Here is a 22549-nt window from a genome sequence, read left to right on the forward strand (position 1 = left end):
TCCAGTCCACGCTCACCAAGTCGTCATGGCCTAGTGGTTAGCATTTTTGCTTACCAATCCAAAGGACGGAGGATCGAACCCCGCCTGGAGCGACTTTGATTTTTCGTTCATATTCATCATTTCAAATATATGTGTTCTTAACTTTCTCGTTGGGAGCAGATGGGAATCGAACCCAGAACCATTCGCTTACAAAGCGAACACCGTAACCAGTCAGCCACGGCCACTCCCCAAATAATTTATAAAAGTCCAATGTGAAATAACTTATAAAATCACACGACTCTTAAAAAAAACCTTTTCATCCAAATTTTGAAAAAGAGCGAAAGAGCCGTTCAAAAGAGCGGCTCTTTTTAATGAGCGAACGAAAATGAGCGGCTCCTAAAAAAGAGCGATTTTGCCCACCTCTACTCCAAACATTACGCTTGTCCATCCCGTTTGTCTTTGTAATAATTAGGTACTAAAGCCCTATGTCAATTTTTATGTACAACGCTAAAAAACACGATTAAAAACCATTTCTGATCACTTTTTTTCATTTTAATGCAAAAAAATATTTGACAAGACAACATTTTTTTCGATGGATCAACTATGGTCCCCTTGGAACGAGCTGTCAAGTAGGAGCTTTTCTGTCAAGAAGGACCGCGAGGTTAATTTTTCAAAATTGATTTAAAAATCCATTTTAAACTCTTTGTGGTCGTACAAAGGGTCATTGTACTCAGAAAAATAAGCTTTATCGCTTTAAACAATAATATCAGCAATCTAAGCTTCATTTTAGGACCCAATTGTTCAAAGACAAAACGATTTTTATTATAATAATTCTGAGATATTGTAAAAATCACCTAAGCCCAGAAAAAACAACACATAAAAACCATTTGTGTTTGTTTTCCAAAAAATTAGTAGGCCCAAAATAGGGACAAATGCTCTACATGCGCTTAAATTTCGAATTAAACTTCACCATCGTGTTCCCCAGGCGATTTTATATAAGAATATTTTTTTGGAATATTGGGCAAATCGAAATCTCTGAAGATAACGATTTTTTTAGATTGCAGATGCATAATTTGCCTACCACATTGTGCATTTCGAGTGGTGTGCCAGTTGGCGCGAAATGAAATATATTTAGGTAAACATGTTTGGGAGCCTATACACTAAGACCAAAGTTGTTTTTTTGCATCTTTGGATTGCCCCTACTTGCATGCAATTTTGGGCATTGTCCTGAATTTTATGTAAAAATTTTAAAATCAAAAATCTTGAGAAGGAATTTTCAATTAGATTGGATGCCTTCAGCAAAGTTTTAGAAATTTATTATAACAATGCAGAATTCAGGGTCAGGTAGAAAATAGTTATTTGACAATTTTTCAATGTTCTACAAAGTTGTTCAGAATGATAAATTACACAACTTTGTGCAAGAGACCTATAATTACCTCTTTTATGATGTAATTTTACCTCAATTTACACCCACCCGAGCAGGGGTAAATAACGCGGGAATACCATATTTTGGTATTACTTGGCATAATAACAAATACCAAAATGTGCCCTTGGTTGCCCAGTAATAGATGGTATAATACCATGAAATCATACCAAAAACTGTATGGGGAAGACCAAAGCAATACCAAAACGTGCCATTCCAAGGGCAAATGAATACCAGACAATAACAACTTTCCGGGTAAATAAAAATCTCATTGGACAGTGAGAATTTTCTATAGGATTACAACGGGAATTCAATTCGGCTAATAGGATTGCATGAGAAATGGGCAGAATTTTGATGCTATATTTAAATCCTTCGAACAGGCAGGAAATCGAAATCTTGCTTGGAGAGCCAAAAAATATCAGGTAAAGAAAGCTAGAGGAATACTGGAATCGAACTCATGACAGGTAAGGTGCAGACACCATTTTAGCTACCCGATTACCAACTGAGCTATCAACGCTTATTGAAAACGGGCTGCTGCTGCATCAATATGTTTTAGCTGCAGGCAAAAATAGGGTACGTTATCCATTAGTGGACCCCTTTCCTATAGTGGACCCTCTGGAGGGTTTTTGATGAAAAATTCAATAAAAATCACAATTTCAAGCGTGTTGTTGTCTAGAAATAATTTATTTGGCATGTTCAGCATCATTTAAAACAATGTTGGCTGTTATTGACGTGTCCTTTCAGCCAAAAAAAGTGTTTTGAGTTCGACATCTGAAATCAGCCATGGCCACTAGCATTTTCACAACAAAACTGCATTTATATTTTATGATTGAATTAACCATCCAATCATTTTTGACTGATTATTTAACTTCAGCAAGTCGAAATAATGTAAGTTTAAGGATTTTTACTAAAATAAAGCGAAGAACTGCCATTTTCGAACAAAAATTAGGGGTCCAATATAGGACAACGAAATCCAAACTTTTCCAAAAGTGGACCCTGTTAATTTAACCTTCAAAAATGAAGAAAACTGTGTATTCAAGCAAAAGTTTCTCTAAAACATACAATAAATGCTTGTTGTTATCAACCTAAACGCATATTTTTTCAATTATGAGTATAAATAGAGCTGTTTTCATGTTAAAAGTACCAAAAATGCTGAAGCCGTAAAAAAATATAACTAATCAAAACTATAGTTAATTGTACTTAACTGAAGCATCATAATTGCAGTTTGAAATAATATTTTATAATAATAAATCAATAACAAAACATTTTTTTAAATAAATATGCGTGGTTTTATCAGCAACTGTAAACAAATCTATTATATAGTTTCGGTCAACCATTTATGTAATTAATATGGAAAAATTTGCATCAAGATTTTTTTTAGTTATTTTTATGTTTATAGTGGTTTTGAAACGTTTTCTCTGATCTTTTACGGAAATAAATGTGTTTAAATGTCTGTTAGGTGTTTTGTTGTTTAAAGCCAAATTTGTTAACAAAACATATTTGTTTATAATGAAAAGTGAGCAAAATCCATCTTTTATTCATTATATCTATCATTAGACCTACACCATGCATCAAAACATCAAATCTCGAGTTTTTTTTGATTAGGTCCTATAAACATATGAAAGACAATAGTTTATCGGTCCTTTTCAAAAAAACTCTGAAATATCGGTTAAATTTGGTATAAAAATAACAGTTTGCCTATAGTGGACCCGGGTCCACAATCGGATTATGGACCCGGGTCTACTATAGGAAAAGGGGGTCCATAACAAGGCAAAAAAATTTTTTTTTCAAATGGCTATTTTGCTGCTCAAAAACAAATAACTGATGAAACAAATAGTCAAAATTGTTCAAAAGACTTCAGATTTCATTGTTTTATACAAAGGGTTATAAAAAAGGGCTTAAAATATTGAAAATTTGTGAAAAATGTGCTTCGGCTCTACTAGGGGGTCCACTAATGGTTAAAATACCCTATCAGGAAATTCAAAGAAAGAGATACAAACTAAACCAGAACGAGAAAGGCAGCGTGGCATTTTTTGTGGGATTTTCGAGGATGCATGATTCCAGCTGAATAGGATTCAACACAAATCCAATATTAAAAGGATTTTAGAACGAAGTTCGAATACCACATGCATACCAACATTTTGGTATTGAAAGAGTTATTTTATCAAATTATCAAAGATTGACATTATTTTTTTGAGTTTATCGGTTATGACGAAAAAGGCACACAATGTTAAGTAAAATCCATTCTGAAATCTTAAATTTTTCACGTAAAACCTATTGTTGTCGTAAAGTTAATCGTCTAAATATATACATGTTTGTCTTATCATTTTCAAATGTATCAGCATACTTTTAAGAATGTTAAACATCATTTAAAATAGTTTTTTTTGCAATTCCGTCGCGAAACAACTTACTTTTCCTGTCATTTTTGAACGACGAAATAGCCTACTTTTCTGTACCAAAAACAACAGAATCGAATAGCAACACTTTTCAAAATAAATGCTGAAAAGTTCTACTTTTCAGCACTTGTTTCGAAAAGTAACACTTTTCAACATTTTTTTGATTTAAATGATTTATCGACAAAATACTTGAAAATTTGACTTGAAATTTCACTAAATTGGTGTTTTTCGGAATTACAAAAAATGTTGTATGGAACTCGTTGCAAAACTTAATTTTTTCAGCACTCGTCGTATTTATCCAACTCGGTGAACCTCGTTGGATAAATGTACGACTCGTGCTGAAAAAATCCTCTTTTTGCAACTTGTTGCATAAACTACTATTTTATGAATCAACTTCATTTTAAAATATTTTTATTTAAAATACCTTTACAATACCAATGTATAGTATTCCCTAATTTATAAAGATCATTAAATGACTTTTTTAGACCAAAATGAAGTAGTTGGCTTTAATTTGGAGTAGATTTGTGTTTTTAAGTATGTAAGTAAGTAACAGTATGTCAAAATTCGACATTTTCTTAAAATTTGCCCAATAACAAAACAATACCAAAATTTGGTATAATACCACAGATTAGTATTTACTTACACTTTAGACATTTTTCAAGGGCTTGCGAAAATCAATATTTGGTATTGATACCATTGAATGGTATTATTTTGCATTTCCCTTGTTATTTACCCATGCTCGGGCACAGTAGAAAGCCGAGATAATAGTTCTACCAAAATGAAATGGAAGAATAAACCTCTCGCGGGTGAACCCCCACGAAATTGTGTTCATTTGTTCATTGGAACAGATCTTCCCTCTGAGTGGCTTATATCGGTAAATGAGCATCTCATAGTCATTGAACTTTGGTGGCCTATACGGCAAAGGCGCGGTTCGATATGTCAAAGGTCCTGGGTTCGAGTCCCGATACCGGAACTTTTTTGGTTGATGAACTGTTTTGAAAATGAACCCATGAGAAAAACGCTCTCGTCAATCTCGGGATTTACCCTCTGTGTGCGTTCACAGTACCTATATACTACCAGATCGTGTTCTTTATTCTCTCGGATGGCGCTGCCCAACTGTGTAGACTGAAAATGCGATATTACACCAGAATAGTGGTTAAATTACACATTTTCAGAGAGATAAAATTACCATTTTTTCATAAAAGATGTACCCCTTTCCAGATCTGATATTACCATCACTTTTTTTCTGTGTGTAAAAAGTTAGATTTCAGCGCCACCTATGCGGTGAAGTTCGGAAATAAAAATTGCTGCCAAAAGATGCGCTCTTGGCGGCACGGCGAAAAAACCCTTTTTGCGGTATTGTACTGTGGGGAACCTCGGAACGGCGGACGAATAAAACAACCGGAATCAACTTAACTAAACTTGGTTTATTTTACAACGATCCGAATAGCGCGCCAGGAAATGCTAGAGTGACGTTTGTTGGTTTTTGCTACCAAGGTGTAGCAACAATGAGGTGGGCACTACACGACGCGTGGGAACTACCACAGGGCTCCCCAGTTACACGAGGAATCGGACACGATATTCCGAAGGTGTAACTTTAGTTTTGGCGCCTTCGTCTGGAGTTGAATGCTGGTTTGATCCTGTCGATGCGCTTCTCCTTGCCACCGATGCGGACATCGAAGAACTTGCTGCTTCGGTTGACAACTTCGTAAGGTCCGTCGTACGGTTGCTGCAACGGCCGCTTGACGTGGTCAACTCGAACGAACACAAAGTCACAAGTGGTCAGGTCCTTCGGCAAAAATACTTTGGGCTTTGCGTGGTTGCTACCGCCAACAGGTGCGAGTTGTTGGAGAGTTCGCTTAAGCAAACGGACGAACTCCGAGCGGTCCACTTCCCCTCGCACCGGCGCTTTGAAAAACTCACCAGGCAGCTTCAGCGTTTGACCGTACACCATTTCGGCAGAGGTGCATTTCATGTCTTCTATCGGATGGGGAAGTAAAACGTCGGTCCATTTGCGTAAAAGAGGTTTTGGGTGACTCACCACACATAACCTTCGGACGCCTAGAAATGAGCAGAAACTTGCAACAGAGACCACAAAAGACCCGGGGGGTCGTTAAAGTGGATTACTTTGCTTTTGCATTTCATGTCCTCTCGGAAGGACGATCGAAGCCCCAAGAGAATCAACGGAAGTTTGTCGCTCCAGTGTTTCGAGTCCACACACATGATAACAGCTTTCATCGTCCTGTGGAAGCGCTCGACCATGCCGTTCGCCTGAGGGTGATACGCTGTTGTCCGAATGCGTTTAATTCCCAAGAGCTGGCTCAGTTCCCGGAACAGTTCGGATTCGAACTGTCGTCTTTGATCGGTTGTTATGGTTTCCGGAATGTGTTGCAAAAAGACTATTTCTACATAAAAACAACTTAACTTTCTCGATCAACAATTTTTTATTCACCCCAACCTTGCCTACATGGCCTTGACCTTCGCACTTAGCGTCCTCTTCTTCTTTTCTCCTACACAAAGCACTTCTTTAGCAGTTCAATCTTCTCTACCTCCTCCTGGGCACGACCAACAATCAACACTTCACCGCTCGTTCTGCACGTTCTTCAGCAGCAAACCTGCGCCGCGGCCTCCGGTCCAGAACCGGCTACCGCGCGCCTTCGATACGTGGCCTCCCGCCGCACGTGTTCCGCCGGCCAGAGTCGTTCCGCTGTACCGCTTTGGCTGGAATTGGTCGGCTCCGGTCTGCCGTCGTCCGCCGGGATATGTCCGGCCAGAGTCGTGGCAGTAGTTGGCCACCGGTAAGATCCGGATGAGTTCGCGAATGCCGCGAGAATTCGGTCTTCGAACGCCGCGAGAATTCGAAGAACAGCAAAGATGTGATCCGTTCGCTTGCTTGGACCGCCGGGAACTGAGCAACCCCGAAGCGTTGAGAGATGTGAATCCCTCCGATCCGTAGAAACGCTCTCCTCTCCCCAACTTGTTCGCTCTCCCGCTCATTTGCAGCCGAAGTTCTTGCCGGAAGTCGGTTGCTGGTATTGGTGAGGTCGTGTTGGCGTGCAGTAGATGCACGTTTATGGGATATGCTTGTTATTTATCGTTATTTTAATAATGTTCAAGTGCGTACAATAATATTTTACTCAAAAAAGCTCAAATTACCACAAAATATTCCTAACGTTACACAATCCTCCTTTAACAGAAAAGTTTTTTGCGTGCTCCGATAGGAGAGCTCGCAAAAAACTTCCAACCTACACTTCTCTGGCCACCGTGTCGAATCGAACAAATCAAAAGGGCCTACGCCCAAAATCTAATCTAAGAACCACGAGCCTTCAATGCACGTCAGATCAAAACCATACGTATTCTTCACAAAACGCAAAATTACACGGCAGCACTCCTGCCAGAAGGTGATTTGAACGTCATCGAATCATGACAGAATGTTTTGACACGGCCCCTCCTCCTGCTCACGCCATTCACAAAAATCTGGAACTAACGTTGCTTCATGTCTAAAACCTGCAGATCGCACAGTTAACAAAATCCACGAATACAAAAATTCCCTCTGACTGTTCGAAGTGGGTCATTAACGTTGGGCGCCATGTTGCAAAAAAGACTCTTTCTACATGAAAACACTTCATTTTATCTACTAACAATCATTTATTGACCCCAACCTCGCCTACCTTCACACTTAGCGTCCTCTTCTTCTTTTTCGGCCACAAGGCACTTCTTTTGCAGTTCAATCTTCTCTTCCTCCCCCTGGGCACGACCAACAATCAACACTTTACCGCTCGTTCTGCACGTTCTTCAGCAGCAAACCTGCGCCGCGGCCTCCGGTCCAGAACCGGCCACCGCGCGCCTTTGATTCGCGGCCTCCCGCCGCACGCGTTCCGCCGAACTGAGAAACGCGATGGTTGCCACACGAGACAGGGCGTCTGCGACTTTGTTCTTGCTACCGCTGCCGAGCTGGACATCCGAAGTGAACTGAGAAATGTACCGGAGGTATCGTTCCTCGTGTGGTAGGTGGTTGTTGCTTGTAGATCCTAGTGCTTGAGTCAGAGGCCGCAAAAAAAAGCAAAGCAATCCACTTAAACGACCCCCGGGTCTTTTGTGGTCTCTGTTGCAAGTTTCTTCTCATTTCTATAGGCGTCCGAAGGTTATGTGTGGTGAGTCACCCAAAACCTCTTTTACGCAAATAGACCGACGTTTTACTTCCCCATCCGATAGAAGGCCAGGAGGATAAGGCGCCCCATAGCAACTTAGGGATCGGCAGCCGAAGCCGCTAACCACCGCGCCACGAGGCCCTCCATAGGCCAGTCAGCGGCCGATGATCGGTGAATATGGTGAACGATCGCCCTTCGACCAAGTACCTGAAGTACTGCACAGCCAGCTTCATTACGATTAGTTCTCTTCCGAAGGTTGAATATCTGGTTTGCGCTTCAGAGAACTTCTGCAAGAAGAAGCCAAGAGGAGCCCATCGGCCGTATTCAAAACTGCTGCAGCACGGCGCCGGTCGACGTGTTCGACGCATCGACCATCAAACTCAGCCGTTTTGTTGGGTCCGGGTAGTGAAGGAGGGCTGCGCTGGCGATACTCTGCTTGCAGTTGTCGAAGGCAGCCCGTGCTTCGTCTCACCACTCGAGTTTTCTTGTGTCGTTCTTGCGGTTTCCAGGTATGAGGTTTCGCAGGGCAGCTTGTTCATCTGTGGCGTGAGGAAAAAACCGTTTGTAGCCGTTGATCAGAGCGAGAAACCGACGGAGTTCCTTGCGGTACCTGGCAGCTTGTAGTCTTGAAGCGCTTGAACTCGTTCGGGTAGAGGTCGCAGCCCATCCTTATTCACGAGAAACCCAACTTCACGTTGCGCGAACCGGCATTTAGCAGGGTTGATTACCAGACCATTTTAGTGCAGACGTTCCAGGACGCACCGAATGTGATCGCGATGTTGATCTTCGTTGGCTGAGGGGATGCAAATATCGTCACAAAATCAAGATCCCCAAAAATCTTGTGCATGAAGCGTTAATACGTCTGCGACGCGTTACATAATCCGAACTGCATTCTTGCAAATTCGAACAGCCCGAAGGGCGTGATCACCGCAGTCTTCGGGATGTCGCATGGTTCTACGGGAATTTGGTGGTAGGCTCGCTCCAAATCCAAGGTGGTGAATATGGACTTACCGTAATACTGGAATCGAACTCATGACAGGTAAGGTGCAGATACCATTTTAGCTACCCGATTACCAAATGAGCATGCTCGGGTTCTTCAACACGCAGTGCAGTGGGCTGGCCCAGGAGCTGCTCGAGTGACGGCATATTCCCAGTTCAAGCATCGTCTCGAATTCTTGTTTGGCGGCCTGCAGTTTATTGGAGGAAGTCGACGGTTCTTGCAGGACAGCGGGGACCTTTAGTCTGGATGTGGTAAGTGACATCATGTTGAAGTGTCACATCGCGGAATTCATCCAGCAGATCCTTGAACGGATGATCAGCGAGCACCGTCGTCACGTTGTACACCGTCGGCGTTGCCAATCCAGCGATTGAGTGAAGCTTGGTGGTCGAGTCGACTAGTCGACGCCTTTTTAGGTCGACGACGATCCCAAAATGCGCCAGAAAGTCAGCTCCGATTATGGGAGCACTCACATCAGCGATCACAAAATTCCAACTGAATCTACAGCGCAGACCCAAGTCGGTTGTGACGAAGCGTTGTCCAAAAGTCCGAATGACCGTTCCGTTAGCAGCGTGCAACTGCCACTGGGTTGAACTGCCTTGTTTTACCTTGGTTGTGGCCGGTACAATAGACTGGTCCGACCTGGTATCGATCAGGAAGATCGAAGATGATAAGACGGCTGCTACTCGATTTCGTTCCCATCTCCGCCGTCTCGAGTGAGAAGGAATCTAGTTTTTTGAGCTGTATTGGCAAAGGGAACGGCACTGTTGGGCCGCGTCTCGGAACTTGCAATGGTACCAGCAAATCTCTTGCAAGGACTTGCTTTCAATCGTCGCAGTTGGCTGCTTAGGGCGGCAATTTGAGCTTCCAGGTCCTGTACGCTTGTTAGAGCAGCTTGTTGTATCGCAGCCACCTGCTGACCGGCGACGTCGATCATCTTGTCGGCCATGGCAGCGAGCTCGTCGAGTTTAGCGTTGAACACCGCGAGGATCGTTCGAATGTTGACTGGCATCCGCTGCAGGAAGAGCATCCGCATCAATCCAACGCTCACGTTCAGGCTCGTGGATAGACCTTGCATTTTGGCAAGAAGATGAGACGGACGGGCGTCTCCGAGATCGCAGGAATTGAGCAGCTTCTCGAACTTTTCCTCGGCGAACAACTCGAAGTGGGCGATCAGGCGGGCCTTGACCGCCGGGTGTTTGTTCTCTGTTGGGGGGTTCGCGACGATGTCGGAAATGTGTCGCAGAACTGTTTGGTACACCTTGGAGATAATGTGGTAGTACATCGTTTGGTCGGAAGCGAGCGCGAACTGAGCCTCCGCTTGGGCGAACCACCTTAGCGGGTCCGTCTTCCAAAACTCCGGCAATTTCAAGGCGATAGAAGTCGGAGGCGCTGGAAGCGAGACGTTCGAACCGGAAGCATCATTTTTGCATCCAAGAGGGCGGACGGCAGCAGAGTTTCCACGAAGAAAAACGCATTTTTTCGGTATTTTGCGCAACAAAGAAATTGATTTCCGTTACATTCACGACGGAGGTCACCAGAGTGGGGAACCTCGGAACGGCGGACAAATAAAACAACCGGAATTAACTTAACTAAACTTGGTTTATTTTGCAACGATCCGAATAGCGCGATAGGAAATGCTAGAGTCACGTTTGTTGGTTTTTGCTACCAAGGTGTAGCAACAGTGAGGTGGACTCGAGGGGCGTGACATTGGCCTTAATGGATTAATTTTCGCATTTAATATATTAAGGAAATAAATTCCTCGCGTCATTTGATATTTTACAGTACCACACCTGCTTTGAAAACATTGATTTGCCTCGTGTCGCGTTCGCTCGCACAACTGTCAAGTGTTTGTGTTTTGATTCAGTTTTGGGAAATAAATGCTGCGCTGATTTTTTACGAAAAACATGCATTTGGATTTGAGGTCGATGCCATAATTCTTAGGCCTCTACACGCATCTTCCAGTGGCTCGGCGTTATGCCGAATGATTTGGAGTACGACGCGTTGAACGACTGGGAGGATTGTTCCTACGAGGATTTGGTCCGGTTGGAGGAGAGTCAGGCGAGGTTGCAGCTGAATCTGATCGTGTGGATGATGCCGAGCATGCTGGAAAAGCCGGGCCGCAGCATCCGGCGATACAGCAACAGCTCCATCAGACGATAGGTGGGGTGCCAATAAGGAGAAAATTTTTGTACGATGGGAGAGTTTTGATTAATTTTATGTTTGTTTTAGATAATTCGAGCTGAATATGAACAAACAGAAGGCGCAGCATTTGATGCCTCCGCCACCGGAGGTTTCCCAACAGTTGCCGTCAACTTTGCTTTACCGTTGAACACGGTTCCCCTGTTGCCGATCCAGGCGAACGTTCCGTCTCCAATTCCAATGAATGTGCTGCCGCCGAACCTACACGAATTCTGACCAGCGACTGGTTCAGGAGGTTCAGCAAAATCATCCGGTGCTGAATTAGCACCATTATCATCAACGGCAGCAGCAGGGTCATAATCGCAATCATCAGCTGCACAAAAACCGCTAAATTGCCAACAGAACCAGCAGGAGATTCAGCACCATCGTGGCAAGCTGAATCGCTCCGGGGAGTACGACGCGTACGCGAATCTGATGAGCGAACGGGACAAGCAGATGCTGGGGATTCAGCTTAGGCACACCTTACTTCACACAACGATTTTTTTTTTGCGAAGAAACTTCTGTTGAAAGTGAATTTAGTTTTCCGTATGTGATAAATAAATACAAGTTATTCTAGACTTTAGTGTATATTTCAAAGCATTTTTTACAATTTTATTATTAGCACTCCATCATACGATCAACCTCGTCTAGCACGAGGAAGTGAATGTTGTCCAGGTTGCAACCACGGTTCAACTCGCGCATCTGGTCGGAGTTGGAACAGTTCACTTCCCAGCCGCTCAAAGCTGCACAAAATCAATGTCTGTCCCACTTCCACTGCAGGCATTCCAGAGTCCACCAATTCGCATCGGCCTCTTTAACCATCGTCGCCTCCACCCTCGTTGGCCGGGGGCTTCTGCCAGATGTCGATCTCCGGCTGACGAATATCACGAAAATCTCTTGAACCGCCCGAGACCAGCGACCAGTCACCGCCGCTGCCTTCACGGTCAGAGTTGTGCCTTCGCTCCGGAATGTTCACCGGAGTGATCTCCGTCACGATCGTAGCCTCTACGTCTGATGGTCTGAACCATTAGCGGGAGAATGCATTCTCCCGTTAGACCGACTTTTCGGCGACACAAATTTTACACCAAGCACAAAAACAACAATCATGCGCAATGTCAAACGTCGTCGGTCGAACTGTCAAATCAATGTGATGTAAAAAGAGGTGGCGATGTTTTGATCGTAAACAATCGTTAATTTGTTAATTTCGGCAGTTAATTAATTAAATAATTTATTTTTTTACTATTGTCGCGCCCCTCGGGTAAACTTGAAAATTTAAAAAAAAATCCAAAAAATTTTGAATAAACTCAAACATTTAGATGTTTTTTGAAAAACAAATTCTTTTGACCCCTGATTTTTCGAGTCGATTTTGAATGGAGGGGTGGGGGGAGGTGATTTTTCTACCAGTCTAATGATGTTAAACAAAATCCTCATACATATTTAAATAGTGCTTGATGGAAACATAAGTGATCATATATGGCCACATTATCACCATATATCATATATGGCCACATTATCACCCAAATAAATTGTAACACAGGGTGAACAGTATTAAAAATTCATGATTTTTACTATTTAAATATAATCTATCCAAATGGGAATGCGAGAGTCGTTCGAATGAGAAAAAAAGGTTTTCTCAGACCGAACATCCTTAACATCATTTATTTTAATGCTGTTTCACTGGTATCGCTTTCTTTATGCTTTGGCTTTGAAAGAGCCCCTTCCTTTTTTTTATTTGATATTAGATACGCACAACAAACTACCTGTGGAGAAATGAGGCAAACCTTTGGTTCCCTGCTGTTTTCCACACTTGCTTTACCTTAAAGATCCTAATTTATACCCGCCGAGAAGTGAAAAAAGCAATTAAGATGCCGTGGTCAGCTGAGGTGAGAAAAAATATGTTCACAAATATTTTATTGATTCGCTATTCCGTTGAATCGAATTGAGGTTCATTTACACCTCACTCATCATTATCTACTTCTCCCTTTTTTCAACTTAATCTCATTATTGAGATGTTTCAGAGCTCAACATCTATCTGCGCCTTCAAAGTAAACGTCATTTATAACAAGATAGTAACCCGGGCAGAAAGTTGCTTCTTGGAAAAATCTACCCATGTTCGTAAAAACACGAACAAGTCAAGTTCACCCCAGGGTATGGTTAAGAGATAACCGAACATGGCCACGAACATAAATTGTTCGAGGCGTATCTGCGAAAAATCTTGTTGAGTTTATTTGACCAACAATGCCACATCAAGTTGAGTTTATAGTAGCAAACAACTGAAATCTTCCAAAAATCATATCAAGTTCATAAAGTAGATTTTGATCCCAAAAATAATATTATTGGTTTTTAATGCACCCCGCCACAATTAAGACCACCCCCCCCCCTTCTTCCTCTTCACAAATATGAGTAATATTGCAGGAATTGCACTTACATCAAAACAAGATTTTACAAAGTTGAAAAATTATTTTACTCCAAAGTCTCTATATTCCATTTTTTTTAAATAAAAAATAAAAGTCTATGAAAATATTCTTAAAATTGCATAAGTCCAAAAATCCACAGTAAAATTTCAAAAAGCCTGGTAATGTTTCTTATCAAAATAATTTTTCAAAATGTTGAAAAATATTCAACTGGCTGAGAGCAAAAATTTCGCAAAGTCCTGAAAATCTAATAAATTCTACAAACAATCTTGTCGTGATACGGATCCCGTAAATTTTCTAAGTGCCGGAACGATTTTTGTAGGGGGTATATCAATAATTATTAAAAACCAACTTTCGTATTTCAAAATTTCAATGAAGACGTTTTGTTATGGACATTATTTTAGGAACAAACTGATGTTTTTTTGTAAAAATCGGACGAAAATTTCCTGTAATTTCGACGATTTTTCCGAAATTTTGGTTCAAAGCAAAATAAACATCAAAATAATTTATCATGTTTCCAAACTCCCAAAAATTTTCTAAGTCCCAATTTTTTTTTTCATTTTCCTGCTCTCGAAAAATTTCTAAGTGTTGAAAATATTTTACTGGCCAAAATCCCAAATTTTGCTAAGTCCAAAAAATCAAATAAATTCTACCAAAAATCTTGTCGTGATACGGATCCCGTAAATTTTTTAAGTGCCGGAACGATTTTTGTAGGGGGTATATCAATAATTATTAAAAACCAACTTTCGAATTTCAAAATTTCAATGAAGACGTTTTGTTAGGAACATTATTTTAGGAACAAACTGATGTTTTTGTAAAAATCGGACGAAAATTTCCTGTAATTTCGTCGATTTTTCCGAAATTTTGGTTCAAAGCAAAAATAAACATCAATGGTATGGTTAAGAGATAACCGAACATGGCCACGAACATAAATTGTTCGAGGCGTATCTGCGAAAAATCTTGTTGAGTTTATTTGACCAACAATGCCACATCAAGTTGAGTTTATAGTAGCAAACAACTGAAATCTTCCAAAAATCATATCAAGTTCATAAAGTAGATTTTGATCCCAAAAATAATATTATTGGTTTTTAATGCACCCCGCCACAATTAAGACCACCCCCCCCCCTTCTTCCTCTTCACAAATATGAGTAATATTGCAGGAATTGCACTTACATCAAAACAAGATTTTACAAAGTTGAAAAATTATTTTACTCCAAAGTCTCTATATTCCATTTTTTTAAATAAAAAATAAAAGTCTATGAAAATATTCTTAAAATTGCATTGATAAAGTAATTTATCATGTTTACAACCTCCCGAAAATTTTCTAAGTCCCAAAAAAATGCTTTTTCTGTAAAAAGTAAAGAATTAAAAAATATACGCAAAAATGTCAAAGTCCAGCATAAATAAAATCAAACTTTAAAATATCAGCTCATGAAAATTATTCTAAGTGTCGGAAATTGAAAATTCTGTCAGTGACTGCAAATTTTGCTAATTCCAGTATAAATTTGAAATAAAGTCAAAATAATCATTTCATGGTGTTCGGGTAAAATTTTGGAAAAAATAAAATTTTCGAAATTTTTGCTAAGTCCAAAAAAACTACCACTAACAGCTCAATATCAACTGTAGATAATGCAGTATGATCATGGAATATACTTTCCATGATACGCAGTCGGTTTCAAAAGTCGTCATAACTCGAGGAGTTTACAACAAGATGCAAATAAACAAGCCAAGATAGTTCCAAGTTATCGCCACCAACTCCCCGATCAGAAAATTACATCTTACGGTAAACTTGTCATGTTGCCAAAAACATGAAGATGACATGTTTCCAGAACGCTTGACTTAAGAGATGTAGAAACATAAAATGTAACATGAGTTACTCTACGAAACATCAAAAAAAATATCAAACCAAGTTGACATTTTGAACATCAAAATATCATGTCATGGTACCGAAAAATATCATCCAGGAACATGAAATAATCATGGCCAATTCTGCTTTTTCCTGAAAAAATTGGTGCGAAAAAATATCATCCAGAAACATAAAAAAATCATGACAGGTTCAGGTTTTTGCCTGAAAAAAACTGTTCGTAAAATTATCATCCAGAAACATTAATGTATCATGAAAAGTTGTGATTTGTAAAGAATCTTACAAATCCATAATTCGCAACTTCCCATGATACATTTTTATTTTCAGATGGTATTTTTCGACAGAAAACTTAAAAGGGCTTTTTTTTAAAGTAAAAGTGCATCGCGCTATCTGAACTGAGTACACCCTTACCAAAAATCATGATTTTCTGAGTTCAATATCCCACTTTTCATATGATTAACCATTTTTATGGTTGTAGTACCTGAACTCAAAAAATCGTATGAAAAGTGGGATATTGAACTCAGAAAATCATGATTTTTGGTTTTTTGGTAAGTGTGTAAGCCCAGTGCACTGTTTACAAAAAAATAGTCAGAAGAAGTTTTTTTTTATGTCAAAACTGTCATCTGAAAACATAAAAGAACTATGAAAACAAGTGATATATTGGTGTTTTTTTCTGAAAATATATAAATGTACTAGAGTCTAACTTATTTACATAAATTGATTTTTTTGTTTGATTTGGGGTTAACATTAATAAGCATGGGTACCATAAACCAGATGACTTTGATTGAAGATGATTTTGCAAAACGAAAATATGACTGAATACGAATGAAAAAAACGTGAATCATACAACTGGTGTAATCGTCTTATTCAAATGCTGAATTGCATATTTTAAGATTCCTTTTTATTTTTGCCAATAAATAATTCTAGATTACTTTTTCAAAACCACCAAAGCGCCATGAGTTTCCTATTTACATAGGACCTTTTTAAAAAGTAAGTGAGAATTACAATTTGCAAGAAGTTTTTCTCAAAAGTAGTTTTAAAGGTAATATCTCAAAAATTAATACCATGAATGTTTTCAATTAAGACCCATTATCTTAAAAAAAAACGGGAATTGACATGTTTTGAATATCCAATTGATAAAAAGTGATATATTCACATAACAATATTTTTTAACATACCTTGTAAATGATCTCTAAATCCATCCAATCAATTCCCTATGATGAATACTATGATATGATGATGGTTGTCCAGAAATTGCTGTCCTGTGAAATAGAAGAGAACACAAAGTATCAATTCTAAAATGAAAATGTAAATCATTTTTGTAAAGATACTCCGCCTTTACAATAATTATTAAATGTAACTTCTACAAAATGAAAGCAAACAATACTTATCTGAACAAAAACGAGAATTCCGTTGTCGAAATGACCGGATTTGTCCAATGCAAATGATGGCTACCGGAACGATGGAGGCCCCAAAATCTTCCGGTGGAAGATGGTGCTGCTAAATAGGTAGGACCCCTTCATCATATCATAGTATTCCCCGCTGGAGACAGTTACAAAACGCAGCTGCTTATTAGATTGCACCGTTTTGCCTCGTCCTCCTTCAGAGGCTGAAAATAAAAAAAATATTTGAACCGGGCTTTTGACGGAGGGGCCAAGCTGCAGCAGAACAAAAACATTGGGGGCTGTGATAAATAAATTATACCTTGCGACTGCAAAGCTCCTCTTCCGCGAGATGCATCTGTCAACAGGCAAAACAAGCACCGTCTGCCACATGAAGAATCTGGAGATTGTAGAGCTTCCGTAAAGCTGAATGATGGTGGCCATACCGGCAACGAGGATTCCTCTTCTGACTTCTTCTGTGACAGGTGCAAAAGTCGATCGCGAAAAAACTTCCTCCGAATTCTTTTGCAAACCACATCCCCCACATAAACAAACTAATACACACGCAATTACCGGCATAAAACACATAAACAAAAACAGCACAGCCTGCCGGGTTCACTCCGCACCGAATTGAAGCCTCAGTTTCCATCGGTGGCCAACTCTGGCGGTGGTGAATCTACTTAGTTTTCCTTCTTCTAGTGCAGCGATTCTCAACGGGGGTACCGGGGGTACCGGGGCTACTTGATTTACATGGTAGAGGGGTACCAGCCTAAAAAAAGGTTGAGAATCGCTGTTCAAGTGCACCAAAATGGTGACGCAAAAATACACAAGATTCTCGGTACAAATCGTTCTTTTCCGCGGTAAAACGACAACCTCCACTTTCCCCTCACTCACTACACATAAACAAACACAAATACATACGACTATCGACACATAATGCACCAAAAATGCACTTTTTTCCGATTTACGAAACGAAAAGTCAAAGTAGTTATGTCACAGACATAACCGGAATGGCGTAGACTACGTAAAGTTTAGATGTGTGCGTTTTGTGAGAATCAAATCGGGTAGCAAAATGTTTAACTTTCGACACATTCGAAAAAATGAAATTCTTTTCAATAAATAATTTTCAATAGGATTAAAAAGATAAACTTTTAGCATTTCTAGACATGAATCAATACATAATTATTGATTTTGAAGGTAAACGAGAGCACTGGATGAATTTTCGCAAGAATGCTAAGAGCAGAATAGGGGGAGGGCAGAGGGGTTGGGGGCGAGATCAGCCTCAGAAAGCTGTGCATTCCGTCGCCCCCGAAGACCAAAATTTGTTCCTGAAATTTAAATTCAAATTAGTTCGCTACCTCGTCCCGGGTGGGACGAGGGCAACTCTTTCAACACTAGAATTTGATGAGACGTAAATCTTTCAGAAGCGCTCGCCGCGAATGCGACGAGCTAGTTGGATGTCCTGATTGTTGAACAACCACGGCCTGACCCACGAGAGGCTTTTCGGCGGAAGGCAGCAGGCGCGCGCCTCATCTTGTTGCAGCCTCGTCCCGGGTGGGACGAGGGACGGGGAGTGAGGCACCTCCGAACCACAGCAACCACGAAAGATCCTAACGGTCCGGCCATCGAGAGGCAACTGGCTGACGGTGACGACGAGAAGGCGATGCGCACTTCTTTTCCACTTCTGGTCCCTCTCTCCTGCTGCTGCTGCTCTGGGCTGAGCTTTCCTTCCGCTGCTGATCTGGTCTCTCTCCTGCTGCTGCTGCTCTGGGCTGAGCTTTCCTGCTGCTGCTGCTGCTGCTGCCGGTCCGACGTCTGAGACGTGAATGATGGAATGGGCTCTGGCGCGCGTTCTTATGTATGATTTCGGCCCGCTATTTCCCCTCCTTTTTCGCGACCGACACTCGGTCGCGTTGCTCGGATGATTTTCCCCTCGGATGACATTCCCGTCCGTGAGTGGGAAGCGCTCATTTTGCTTGCAAAATCTCTGCATTTTGAAAACATTTTAAAACATTCAATTGTTTCAATAGTTAAACTATTTTGCCAACAATGAAAGTTTTATAGCAAATTGCTGAATAATTTTCGAATCGAATGGAACATAAATCGTGTCGATTCGATTAGAGGGAAGGAAGATATAAGCGTTTGACGGATGACGCAGTTAACCAGGGCCTTCGGCCCGGGTTTTTTGGAATGACACCCCAGTACCTTCGACAAAGACGTAAGTCTACGTCAAAAAGCACAGCACCGGTTTGTTTTGATTCCTGTTTTGACATTTCGCCGTGTGTGCGAGTGTAAGCAGCAAGTGGGAGAAAAGCGAAAAGAGAGAGAGAGCGTGCACGCACAGTGAAAGCGTACTGTGAAAAAACATTGCGTATAAATTGAATTAATTATCAACATTGATATTTAAATTGAATCGATTTATGTATTGAGTTTTTGCCATTAATATTCATTTTATATTAATGCCACAAAACTCAGTAACAATGTGTATTTTTTATGGGACACCTGTCATATCTATTTTTTGAAGGTTTTTGTTAATAACTTTCAATCAATCTGTTATTAAAATGATGTACTGAAAGTCAACAATATTTTAAAATGTAAAAAATAATTAAAGAGGTTCATTAAATATTTAAATAAAATTTCACATTATTTGATATTGCAAGTTACATAAATCATCAGTTTTTCAATGTAATATTAACAACTTTTTGTTGGAAAAAGTTACATTGACTTTAACATAATCTACTTCTAAAAAAATCAATTTATAAACTTAAAAACGATTCATGCCCAAATTCTTTAAAACACTGAAATAATAAAAGCAAATCAAATATTGAAGAAAGATGATGTTCTTTCTTCAGTTGAATTATTCGCTCAAAACCAAAATCTTTCTTTGAATTAAGTTTTTAAAGGTACTCCTCATCTCAGCTTAGGACAACTACTATACCAATACGTCTTTAACAAATATTTAAACAATAATTCGCACAAAATATTCAAGTGACTTCCCAGAAAAAGATTTTCGAAGCCATCTGTGATCAATATATCTTGGTGTTTCAAATCAATTAATATGAAATTTATGACTACATTGGTTTGAAAAAAAAATATATATATTCGCAAAAGTAACAAAATGAAGTTCGAACAGTGATAGGTTCACTTTAAAATAATATTTTTCGTACATACCTGGTTAATCCTCTTCCAATCCATCCAAACAAAGCATGATTGCATCGCATCTAATTTGTCTAATTAAACAAAATGCCAGATGCTGAATGTCCCGAAACATGCCCAGTGTTGGAAACGGCCGGAATGTGGGCACGAACACCGGGATTGTGAGCGTGACAAATAAAACAACTGAATTTGTCGATCGCTACAAAGCTGTAAATTTATTACAACAATTAATAACACATATTTCACAATAGAACACAAAACTTACAACTTCGGTGTCCGCACTACCGCTCGTCCCAAACTGTTATTTACTTCTGTTCTTCACTGAGCGATAGCACGGGCACCGATCGTGAGTACAAACAATTGAACAGAGCACAAAAGGGTCAGCAGCAGTGTCCGAGGGGTGCGACACTTGCGTATTCGCAACACTTCCCCCCGTAACACTCCTGCTTCGATTAAGCCGGAGTTTTACCGAGCTCCAATGTCACATTCTGGACCTGCTGGACCGGCTTCTTGCTGCAACTCCTGCAACCTACTAGCGGGTTGGGTCTGCTGCTTCGCCGACACCAATTTGCCGCCATTCGGTTACGGTTCTGCATCGGCCACCGTCAGCTTTCGTTCCTGCGCACATCTCCGGATTCCTCTCGGGCCAATTCCTCCGCGTTACAGACCCGCTAACTGTCGGCCGTGAACACTTCACATTTCTCCGGGGCGCTTCTATGTGAGTGCGCTGCTGATGAATAGCCGACGGATGAAAACAAGCGACCTTGGAGACGTGCAACTTCTGCCCGACTGACACCATTTTGGACGCTTCATCCTCCGCCATCGCTATTTGCTTCACCAGCTCACCTCCCTGCAGCGCTATCCGGATGAAATGCTCCTTAGCATCCACGCACATCTGCTTCCTGCTGGAACTGGTCCCCGGTCATCAACTTCGGCAGAATCGGTCGAAGTTCTTTGTAGTGTTGGAAACGGCCGGAATGTGGGCACGAACACCGGGATTGTGAGCGTGACAAATAAAACAACTGAATTTGTCGATCGCTACAAAGCTGTAAATTTATTACAACAATTAATAACACATATTTCACAATAGAACACAAAACTTACAACTTCGGTGTCCGCACTACCGCTCGTCCCAAACTGTTATTTACTTCTGTTCTTCACTGAGCGATAGCACGGGCACCGATCGTGAGTACAAACAATTGAACAGAGCACAAAAGGGTCAGCAGCAGTGTCCGAGGGGTGCGACACTTGCGTATTCGCAACACCCAGGTTGTGGTCCTGTTAAAGAAAACAAAACACAAAGTATCAATTCTCAAACAGAATGTCCAGAGTTTTTTTTATCAAATAATCCAACATGATATTTAAAAAAGAATAGAAAAGGAAAGCAAATAATACTAATCTGAGTCAAACAATCGTTGAAATACTTCTTCCTACTAAGTATTTAGAAGCAGCATGTACCATCGATTCAAATGGACTCCACTCTCCACCTTCACCGGGAAACTGCTCGCGAGTCGCCCAATAGATTACCTCCTCCGAAATAACCAGAGAAAGGTTCTTCCTTCTGTCACGGACACCCCTTAAGGGATAGAAGCAATGTCACATTGTCACGTCCCTGCCCCTGCCACACACTCACAATAATCAATTAAAAACATAAACAAACCCCAAAGCACAGTCACATGAACAAACGCAGGCCGCAGCCAACGCGGATTTGTCAGTTTTTCTCTCGCTCACCCCCTCCGGAAACACCAAGAAAGTTTCATCCAGTTGTAATCACCCGTTCACCAAGAATACGTCAAACGTAAACAAACACACACGCACACAATCGCGAATTCGCGAAAACAATGTTCCCCCACAAATCAGGATTCCAATAACGCGACACCAAAACCAAAACAAACTTAACCAGCGGTGTTTTCCTTCACCGAGAACTCCCGTGTCCTGTCAAATCCACCGAAATCGTTCCGGCGTTGATCCGTGTCAAGAAAGCACCTGCAGGAGTAGGAGGAGGAAGGAGGCCAAGTGACATTAAGGGCAAGAGGATTCCTCTTCTGGGGGCAGCTGCTTGGCCTGAACATTCCTTGCATCCGCCAACACTGAGCGGAACTTTTTCTTCGCCCCCAGCCACCAAAATAGAAGCAATCACTTAACCACAATATATCGCGGCTCCCGAAGGCCACGGACCGATCGAACACACACTCCCTCGGCCATAGAACGTACTCACAACCCGCGGCGATTCGCGGATTACAATTTATCCGCGGAAAACTACTGCGCGAAAACGTAAACAAACCAGCCCGCCACGAACGCAAAAGCTGTCTGTCTGCCGATTGCCGATTCCTGTCACGACATGTCTCGCGCGTTGCGTGCGAGCAGTGAACGAAAGAAGAGAGAAGAGAGAGAGCGAGCGCGTGGGCTCATTTTTGCGCTTTGCGATGTAATTTTATGTGCGTTAAAATACTTTTTAATGTGATTAGTTTAACCCTTTCGGGCCTGAATTTTTCAAAAAGCTATGATATTTGGGTCATATATGACCCATCAGGCCTGAAAGGCTTAACTAGTGTATTTAAAGTAAATTAAAGTGAAAAAAACTCACTAAAAATTTCCATTAACAA

At 40.9% G+C, this 22549-nt stretch overlaps 2 protein-coding genes across 3 annotated transcripts in view; both read right to left on the minus strand.

Annotated features, from left to right (window-relative positions):
* Positions 1-22549, minus strand: part of LOC6051147 (homeobox protein unc-4) — a 364275-nt gene that overhangs the window by 5458 nt on the left and 336268 nt on the right. The gene's annotated exons all lie outside the window — the stretch shown is intronic.
* On the minus strand, positions 5390-6607 carry LOC119769231. The gene is made up of 2 exons (XM_038261162.1): positions 5944-6607; positions 5390-5773 (listed from the first exon to the last, which is right to left on the minus strand). The coding sequence occupies exons 1-2, from the start codon at positions 6058-6060 to the stop codon at positions 5396-5398; spliced, it is 495 nt and encodes a 164-aa protein (XP_038117090.1). The 5' UTR covers positions 6061-6607; the 3' UTR covers positions 5390-5395.

Source organism: Culex quinquefasciatus, chromosome 3 (genome assembly GCF_015732765.1).
Source record: "Culex quinquefasciatus strain JHB chromosome 3, VPISU_Cqui_1.0_pri_paternal, whole genome shotgun sequence".
Taxonomy (NCBI): domain Eukaryota; kingdom Metazoa; phylum Arthropoda; class Insecta; order Diptera; family Culicidae; genus Culex; species Culex quinquefasciatus.